Genomic DNA, 9,949 nt, shown 5'->3' with positions numbered 1-9,949 from the left:
TGCTTTAGTATACTGTACATACAGTATGTATGACTGGTTGACAAATGTTTTTTTTAACTATGGCATTAAATTTGTACAGTGGTAAAATGAATGGTAAACATAATGAGTGGTTCATACAGTTCTTAAAGAGAATAATTAGCATGCAGATCAGACAGCTGTCTTATAGTTATCTTTCAGCTGTTGTTCATAAAATGGAAACCTAAACTGTGACTGTTAAACTATGCCTAGATAATATTATGTAGTAAAACTGTATAAACGGCTACATAAATACAGTAAATGCAATTCGATCTAAATACATCAAAACCTCTGGTGCATGGTGTACATTAAAGTCAATCTTTTTTCGAATAAATCACAGTAAAGGAGACAGAATGAACATCGACATGAACATGGGAGTTAGCTTACTTTTTTATTAGAAATACATGACATAGGGTTGTAATACCAGAAATACATTTATTCTGTTGGGCTGCATAACACGATCCAAACATCCATGGTCTCTTGTTCTGCATGCAAACAACATCAAAATAAATGATTACAACGTTGATTTTAAACATGATTTTGATGAATTTGCCTCAGCATGTGGTAAAATTACCATTCTCATTGCCATTACACACTCAAGATTTGTTAGGAAAGAGGAAAGAAAAAAGGAAAGGACCACAAGCAAGCAGGCTCTCAAACTTTGGCTGTCCAGGCGCTGCCCACAAGGCTATGGTTCTGACACCCTATTGGTGTTTGTCAGTGACAGTAATCCCCACTTTCTAAATCCAGTTGCCAACTTTATAAATAAGTTTGTTGAGGAACCAGGTCTAATAAGACTTTTTAAGCCCAATGAGCTTTAAGTTTAAAAGGTTCTATGGTATTTAATGTATTGTCAAAAAGCCTGATGAATTCAAATAGGCAATACATTCGATGTTAAGATCTTTTTTATACACACAGGGTGAATCACCACCCAAAAATACGGTGAAGATTTTTTTCTGATCTACAGGTTACAGCTGGATACATAAACCAGATTTGTGCAGACCCAAAAATGACCACAGTTAATGGTCATAGAGGGTCATAAATTATAAATCACAGAAGCAAATTCTTCTCCAAAAAAAAAATACTGAGCACACCAATACATTTCAATTTGTAAACACAGTTTGTGGGTGCATTTCAGGAAGCTGTAGACTTGGAAAGTCTCAGAATAATTTTACTTTTTCACATAAGAGTGAGATTGATGCCATTTTCTTTGCACTTGCAAGATCTGAAATTATTCCAAAATGTCTGGCCAAGTATTCAGTAACCACAGCAGACCAAACATTTGCATTCTGCTCAGGGCAGCTGAGAGCATCACTGTGCCCAGGCAAAAGAGAACTATTGTTAAAATGGCATTAATAAAATTAGATTTATTAAGCACAATCCAAAGTAGCATTCACACATCTTAAAAAATAAAATAAAATAAATTAGAATTATGCTTTCTGCAGCAAAATCTTGTGGCATTACACCACTGCACTATTCACTGACAAATTAGTGCAGATGAACTTTTCCAGTTACTTCAGCGTCTGAACATATGCTAGTCAGATGTTAATAATTTTTCAATCCTTCACGCTAACAATCACTTCTCCATTTAAACCATCCTATTGTCGTAAACGTTCCTCGTATGTCTGTTAATGTACAGCATTATTACACGAAAGTTCCAGCTACATAATGCCAGCTGCACTCTTCATATTACATCTCAAATATTTTATAAATTAGGAAGTTAAATGTTACATATACGTAAATAATAATAATATAAAGATTGAAAAGCTTGGCTTCTTGCTGGCATGGTTGGATGTAAAAGGGTGTTACACACCTATACTCTTCAGTGCCAGTTCGCAAGGGGGGAAAAGGAAGCTGCTGAGCTAATTTTATGACCTCGGCTTGTCAATCTCTGACATTGTATCAAAGAGGTCTAGATATATTTTGAGACAGTGTTTTACCTGTTGGCATCTGGAATTCCTGCTCTATATTTGTTCAGGCTCAGCGTCCATGCAGGTTTCCCAGGGATTTCTAGGCATCTGTGGCATGGAAACCAGCAACAGACCAATTCCACTGAGGAGGAGCAGGACAAAACCCGCGCATGCACACGCAAAAGACCAGGAATAGTAATACTCGATCCAGATAGTCTCCTCACTTTCTATCATCCTCTTGACTGACTGACGCATTACCTCAACTGAGATGATGGCACACAGACCTGAGGACAGAAATTATATGAAAATCAATGTACAGTGCCCTCAAAAAGTATCTCTTGTTTTCTTTTTTGAAATGTTTTAATTGCAACGTGTATTTGTACTATCTTTCATTAAAATAAATGTTGATTGTTATCTAATGCTATGGCATTCAAACAAGTGTCTAAATACCTTTTATGGATACAACATTTTGGTAATGTCATTTTCTAAAATGCAGTATGTCGTATAAATTATTTGTAAGAGAATGATTAGATGTTCCATCCTACCTGCAAAAGCAAAGAACATGCCGGCAGGCTTGTACAGATAGTCCTTTCCCTTTCTGAGGGAACCCAACACACACAATGTGCCCAGAATCATAAAGACAAGACTGAAGATGGCTATGGCAGCTGCTGAGATGTTGTATTCTGAGTAGAGAAATCAGCAAGAGCTAAATGTCAATGACAATGATTTTCAAATACACTATAATATATCATGCTTCAGAGATCTTTAAACATAATAATTCAGTTTGTGGATAACTGTCCACTATACCTGCGATTCTTTTCCATTTTATCACCCTTTACAGTACATATAACAGAAGTAATGGTGCACAGTGCACAGTGTTGGTTTGAACTCACCTCTCTGAGTTTTAACTTCAAAGATCTCAGAATCTTCCCCTGGTGTGAAGTGTCTGAAGTAAGAGCAGTTCATTTCTGTGGGGGGGATAATTATTAATTATCAATTAATAATGAATTAACTATTAATTAATAGTACAAATATTAATTAATTAATTCATTACATTAATATTGTTATTTATTATACCTTTTAAAGAAACCTGATATACGAATGTTTAAGTGAATATATGTTTTATATTCTGGAGAAAAAATAAATAAAAATAAGAAAAAACAAAAAGACTAAGAAAAAAAACTACTTTTGCTTATCTGTGTCTTATTATTAGCCAGGGCTTATTGCCCCTCACAATAATTCTTGTGTGAGTCACCTGTTGCCTTAAGTGTCAACTGCAGAGTTGTTGTTGTTGTTGTTTTTTTTATGTCTCATGTAATATCACGAGCAGCTAAATATAAATTCTGAGTTATTTGACAACTGTTGAGGAGTTGGCTCCATGAGACTGCCAATGTGACAAAACTTAACACATGAGGCAGAAGGCAAAGTTTGCTGTGCTTTGATGAGACAATCACTGTTCAAAAAAGGGGAGAACAGGTTTTTAACAAAATCTTCCAATCTGCTGATTGATGCTTTATTTAGAGAAATGACTGATAGATTGCTGTAGTGCAGCATGGCATGTTCAGCTAGTCTTTCATGTTGTGCCAAATAATAAACAAACTGTAGAATCATGTGCCTTTTATTGATGTAATGATTGGCAAGGATTGCTAAAACATATCACATGTCTAAAATAATTTATGTTTATAGTTTTTTTTAATATGACACAGAGCAAAGCTGACTGCAACCCTATTCCTAATACTCCTTATGCACTCCCTGAAACTGTCATATGGATCTATGTTAAAAGTAATGACTGTAATAATGCCAGATATTAATGTACATGTTTCCAAAGGTCTTTGCCATCCTGTAATTTTAAATCTACCTGCCAGTTCCACCACATCCTCTCATGTTCAAATAGAATCAATGGCTCTTTTTGCCTCTCTTTTTGTCTTATAGGGTCTCCTGATGATTTGGGCCAACAGTGAAAGTGGTATTATTTGAGGGCCAATAGGAATGTCTGTGTTGAGAAAAAGGTGGCAAGCATCTATGCTGTTCTCTCAGATGTGACCGTCAGTCACAGTAATGGAATTGTACCACTCTTAAATTCAGAGTGTCTCCCCTCTTGGGACAGCTGACTATTTACACAGCCTAATTATAGATTTTACTGACTACATTTACAAGGGCAGTCACACGTACTCACACAGCTGCTACGTTTTAACATGTTAAAAACAGTAAATTAAACTGTTAAATTCAAGCTTAAGTATAAGTTTGGGGCAACACATTTTTTACACTTTTATCAGCATGTTTAATATGGTTAGTGTTAGGTGTTGGGGCTTTAGGAATATGATCCCAAAAAGGCAGCATGATTTTCTGATTTTAATAATTACAATTAAAATTTAATTAATTTGTTTAATTATAAAAATACTTCCTGTCTGTCAGGTTCAGAGTCACTGACAGTCCACACCTTTTAGGTACTTCCTGTCATTCTGCTTACAGCTTTCCCACTTTAGCAGTGATCTCCATGCTGGAGTTGTCATAGCACCTAAACAAGTCCCACGGACAGGGAAATCCCAGTAGATCTGCAGACCATCCATGGGGCCTGACTAAGGGCTAAGACTATGGATTGAGGGATGGCTAAAAGATTATGCAACTCTCTGTGTGAAGACACTCTGAAAACCTCTGATTATATATAATTTAGTGCTGTCAAAAGATTAACCGCGATTAATCACATCCAAAATAAAAGTTTTGTTTACATAATATGTACTTTGTATATTTATTATGTATATATAAATACACACATACAGTATATATTTTGAAAATATTTGCATGCATATACATTTAGATATTTATATTCTTATATTTTATATTATATATAAATATATTGAATATATAAACAGCATATTTTTCTTAAATATATACATGCATGTGTTTGTATTTATATATACATAATAAATATACACAGTATACATACATATATTATGTAAACAAAAACTTTTATTTTGGATGCAATTAATTGTTTGACAGCACTATATCATATATATATTTAATATAGAAACGTAACATATTTTTCTTAAATATATACATGCATGTGTGTGTGTTTATATATACATAATAAATATACACAGTATACATACATATATTATGTAAACAAAAACTTTTATTTTGGATGCGATTAATCGCGATTAATCATTTGATAGCACTAATATAATTACTTTGGATATGTGTTTTTGGAGGGAGGAAAGGGCTAAATTTAGACACAAAGTTTGGGGGGGTGTTTTGTTTTAAATATTTAACTTTTGGTTAAAATGATTAGTAGTCAAATTTGATTAGGTTTAAATCATGTAAAATGTATTCCTCTTGTTCCTCTTACTTGTACTACAACTGTTTTTTGTGAGCAATACAAACACTACAAGTCAAAGGTTTGGACATATCTACTTATTCTTTATTATTACTATTTTCTACAAACTAATAGTAAAGTCACAAAACTATGAAACAAAAACACAAATGGGTGTGTGGGAATGATGTATAGACTAAAGTTATTAAATAAATAAAACTTCTTATATAATTATATGTAAACTTTTTATACTTTATAAATAGAAATATTAGATGTTGGCATCTTCAAAGTAGCCACCCTTTGCCTGCATTACAGCTCTGCACATTCATTCTCTCAACAAACTAACTATTAATTATACAAAGTGTTAGCACAGAATTATACAGGATCTGTATAGGATTAGGGTTCACACCAGTACTATAATTTTTCCTTATCTTAAAAGCTATCGATCAAAAGGTCTGTGTTTTACATGGTTGAAATTAGTTTTGTTGACAAACATAAATTGTGCTTATGTATGATGATGATTATTATATTTGTACAAAATTAACATAAAAAATAAAAAATAATGAATAAAAAGGCATGCATAACATGCCTGCATGCACGGAAAGTCCTTTGGTGATTTAAAAAAAACACCTTAGATAATTAGATAATCTGTCACTTACCCCCCGGTAAGCTGATAGGTCCACAACCTTTACCAATTAATTCCTCATCCTCAATATAGATGTGTTTCTTACAAAGTCTCCAAAGGCCAAAGTGGGCTGCCTCACATGTTGTGTTTATGTTCTCCACTCGAGGACTCAACACGGCCCAGTGGTCTGTCACCACCGCTGTTAACATGCACACTGAGCCCACCATGATCACAAAAAACAAGATTTTTGTCTTGGTTTCCTTCTGCATTTTGTCCAGAATCCACTGCTAATGGACAAATAAAATTAAAAATTGACATGAAAATAACTGAAGTGATAATGAAATCACTGAATATCAGGACAGTATAGTACAGAGACCTGGTCCAGATCGTTCTTGATTCTTAAGGTCTCTGTGCAGCACTGTGCTTGTGCATGGATAAAAGGAGCCAAATGACAGTGTCCTAGTATTTATGCTGAGAGACCAGACTCAAACTGCAGCTGTTGGGGCTTGTCAGAAAAGTTGATGACCAAATGTACTTGTCTCACATGAGGTTTGTGGGGGGTGAGTTGGGCTTCTATAAATGTGAGCTGTGAGTCTACTGTCTCTAGCTGTTGACAGATCAGGTTCCATCCGCCATTACTAGGGCGTGACAATTCCATGACAAGAATTACTCATTAGGTTTAAGTGGGATTGAATATAATGTATAATGTATACATTATAAAATATAATGAGGCAAACTGGACTGACAAAAAAAGTCTCAATACTGATACACTGAAATAAAAGTTCTTGTCCAGAAAATAAAATTTAGTTGTTGTTGTTGTTGTTTTCCAAAGCAGCCAAATCAGCTGGATTTTCCTCATAATGAATGGGTGTTGGGTAACTTTGGTTCTCAGCATTTGCTGTCAGCCATGATAAACCATGCCTCCAGCAAATGACGAAGCATTATATGTGTGTAACAACTTCAGTCTAAACGTTCTCAAGGAAGAATGATGTTGTATTTTTCATGTATTTGTTGTGTGTAGAAAATACTGCTACATTTTTGTGCGGAACTCGCATAGTTTTCATAGGCTAATGAGTTCGAAATTTTGTTCATTCCCTTAAAAAAAAATGTGACTGGCTTGAACTGGAACTTATAAGGGGCACCCTTTTGAAATTTACTCCCCTTCACAGCCTTGTATATATAATAAGACATGTTCACAAGTTACTGAGATTAAGTCCAAATCAAAACTCAAGTCTCTGGGGTAGAGTTGAGTCATGTCTCAAATCTGTCAAGGCCACATCTGTCAAATCTTTTTTAGCAAGTGTTCGCCTTCTGCTGTTTATTTTTTAAATGGCAATTCAGTATTCATCCAATTAAGTGACTTTACTTTCAGTGTTGGGGAAAGTTACTTTTTAAAGTAAATGCATTACAATATTGTTATACTCCCTAAAAAAAGCAACTAATTACATTACGTTTATGGAAAATAATGCATGACTTTCGTGTTACCTTTGTGTTACATTTTAAATCTGGGCTGGGCTTGCTCGTTTGTTTTTAATATAAAAAGTTATATTTTTGGCAAATGTAAAAACCCATTTCACACCAAAAGTGAAATGAATAAGCATCAGACTGAATGAAATGTACATTCACATCTGTATAGTAGAGGATGCAGCTCAAACAAACCTTTCAATTGTGCTGCCATTCTGGATTGCATGAAGAATAGGACACAGGAGAAGAAGTAGTTCAATAATCTTCAGCAATAAAAAGAAAAAGAAACGTCTCGGTTACGTATGTAACACTCTTTCCCTGAAGGAGGGAACGGAGACGTCACGTCGGTGACTGACGAATTGGGATCTCGCTTAGAGAGACCAATCTACTTCGAGTGTAAACTAAACGAGCCAATGCACATTGGCATGCGATAATTGCATCCAGCTGTCGCTGATCACAGCGTGAGCATAAAAAAGCAGCCGGTGCAACGCATACCAGGTTTTCGCTGAGGAGCCGAGCCGGTGACCCAGCCACTCAGCGGTGGTACAGCATCCGTGGCGACGGGACGTGACGACTCTGTTCCCTCCTTCAGGGAACGAGGGTTACATACATAACCGAGACGTTCCCTTTCAGTCGGTCACTCTCGACATCACGTCGGTGACCGACGAATTGGGATCCCTACCAAAGCGCCACGGATGACACCATCCTTCCCGAAGGAGGTTTAGGAAGCACTTACACATATAAACGACCGTTTAGGTGCATATGGAAGATTAGAGGTGATTATAACACTCTTGGAAATGGCAGAAGTCTGCCGGGGAAACACGGGCTCTGAGGCTATACTGTGGACTTTACACATATGGGATCCACTTAGGTTTCTACATATGGAACCCAGCCCTCTACCGGTTCTCAATGATTCATCGAGTGAGGGCCTGGGCGCCGGATGTTCCGTCATGTCTGGCTGCCGAGGGGACGGAGGTCAAAGCTAGGGCTGGGTCTGCCTCCTCCGGGGGCAGCGCTTGCAGGTTCACTACCTGATCCCTGAAGGGGATAGTAGAAACCTTGGGCACAAAGCCGGGTCGGGGCCTCAGGATTACCTGGGAGTCAGCCGGCCCAAACTCCAGGCACGAATTGGCGACCAAAAATGCATGCAGGTCCCCTAACCTCTTGATGGAGGCCCGTGCAAGCAGGTGCAGGGCTTTCATTGAAAGAAACTTTAGCTCGACTGACTGCAAAGGCTCAAATGGGCCCTGCTGTAGTGCTTTGAGCACTAGAGACAGGTCCCAAGAGGGTATAGAGGGGGGCCGGGGAGGATTTAACCTTCTCACCCCCCTAAGGAACCTGATGACCAGGTCATGTTCCCTACCGACCTCCCTTCCATAGGGTCATGGTTAGCAGCAATCGCAGCGACATAGACTTTAAGGGTGTAGGGAGACAGCCTTCGCTCCAACCCTTGTTGCAAAAAGGAAAGCACGACCCTGATCAGGCATTTCCGGGGGTCTTCTCGGTGAGAATAACACCACTCGACAAACACAGTATACTGTATATTATTGCAAAACTGACAGATGAGATTTCAGTAATTATTCTCCTGCTATTTTTGTCCAGTCTTCACCATAATTGAGTCAGGTGCAACTTCAGACTATTAAATATGCTTGACAAATATTATCATATAGATATTTTATATTCAAACTAGGTTAACCAAAAGCAGTATTTCAGCAATATTGCTGTACTGACTTCAAGTATTGTATTCAACTTGGTATGCCTAGTTGGGAACATTCATAGAGTAATAAATCAACTTCAGCTGGTAACTTATACATTTCAGGTTTGGACCACACAGAGGGCATTAACACTATAAAACCATAATAAATGTAGCTGATATGAATAATGCATTATTATGTGTGATCCCTGGCTTCACAATATCTGGATTATAGTGCAGAACTACTTTTATTTTACTTTAGAACATTTTAATAAAATTCTAATTAAAAGAATGTTGGCTTTAGGTTTGGAAATGAGTTATTAAATGTCTGATGAAGTCTGATGTTGATGAAAATCGTTGATGTTTATGCCACAGATTTGACATGTATTATATTGAGTTTTTGAATCGATGAAGCAAAGTTTGTTTGAATGATGCCATTGTGTTGATTTTTGGCAAGTCAGTTGAACCTGTTGGAACCTGTTGAACCTTATTCTTACTAACCTAAGACAAATTTTATGAATGTTCTTATTTTTCTAAAGATTGTTCTTAAGACGAAACGTACTTGTTTTATCTTGAATTAACTTTACACATTGATTGAACTCAACTTAATTAACACTGAACTGACTGGAGCTGAATAATTACTGTCTTGCTAAAGCTACTTTATAGCAGAATTTGGATTTGCCTCCTTCTTGAAGTTTGCACCATTGATTCTGTTCCTTTCCTGTTTAATGCTGTGCTTCTATCTCACAGAAACACACCCTCTGTAGTCAACATGCTGTGTAAATGGATTGGAAATCAGTCAAATTCTCTTTCCTCCATGCACTAGACAGACAGAACATCACTGGCAAATACCACACAAAGTTGACGACAGTATGGTCACTAGGGATCTTCCTGCTCATAATGGTGAGCGCATATTATCCCACAGACCATGA

General features: G+C 36.7%; 1 protein-coding gene across 1 annotated transcript; it reads right to left on the bottom strand.

The window, feature by feature from the left end:
- Window positions 1–402: 402 nt before the first annotated feature.
- Window positions 403–6,283, bottom strand: cacng1a (calcium channel, voltage-dependent, gamma subunit 1a). Its single transcript, XM_016486731.1, has 6 exons — window positions 6,237–6,283; window positions 5,895–6,147; window positions 2,819–2,893; window positions 2,471–2,608; window positions 1,956–2,209; window positions 403–500 (listed from the first exon to the last, which is right to left on the bottom strand). Exons 2-5 carry the CDS (start codon window positions 6,127–6,129, stop codon window positions 1,980–1,982), a joined length of 678 nt encoding a protein of 225 aa, XP_016342217.1. The 5' UTR covers window positions 6,130–6,147; window positions 6,237–6,283; the 3' UTR covers window positions 403–500; window positions 1,956–1,979.
- Window positions 6,284–9,949: the final 3,666 nt, after the last annotated feature.

Source organism: Sinocyclocheilus anshuiensis, unplaced genomic scaffold (assembly GCF_001515605.1).
Source record: "Sinocyclocheilus anshuiensis isolate Anshui unplaced genomic scaffold, SAMN03320099.WGS_v1.1 scaffold101, whole genome shotgun sequence".
Taxonomy (NCBI): Eukaryota; Metazoa; Chordata; class Actinopteri; order Cypriniformes; family Cyprinidae; genus Sinocyclocheilus; species Sinocyclocheilus anshuiensis.
Note: the sequence above shows the minus strand (reverse complement) of the source record. Positions and strands in the feature narration are given on the sequence as shown.

Coding starts and splice junctions, on each gene's coding strand:
- cacng1a (XM_016486731.1), bottom strand. CDS start 6,129: ATGCAGAAGGAAACCAAGACAAAAATCTTGTTTTTTGTGATCATGGTG. Junction 2,894..5,894: donor ACCTATCAGCTTACCGGGGG/GTAAGTGACAGA, acceptor TCCCCCCCACAG/AAATGAACTGCTCTTACTTC. Junction 2,210..2,470: donor CATGTTCTTTGCTTTTGCAG/GTAGGATGGAAC, acceptor TTCTGTCCTCAG/GTCTGTGTGCCATCATCTCA.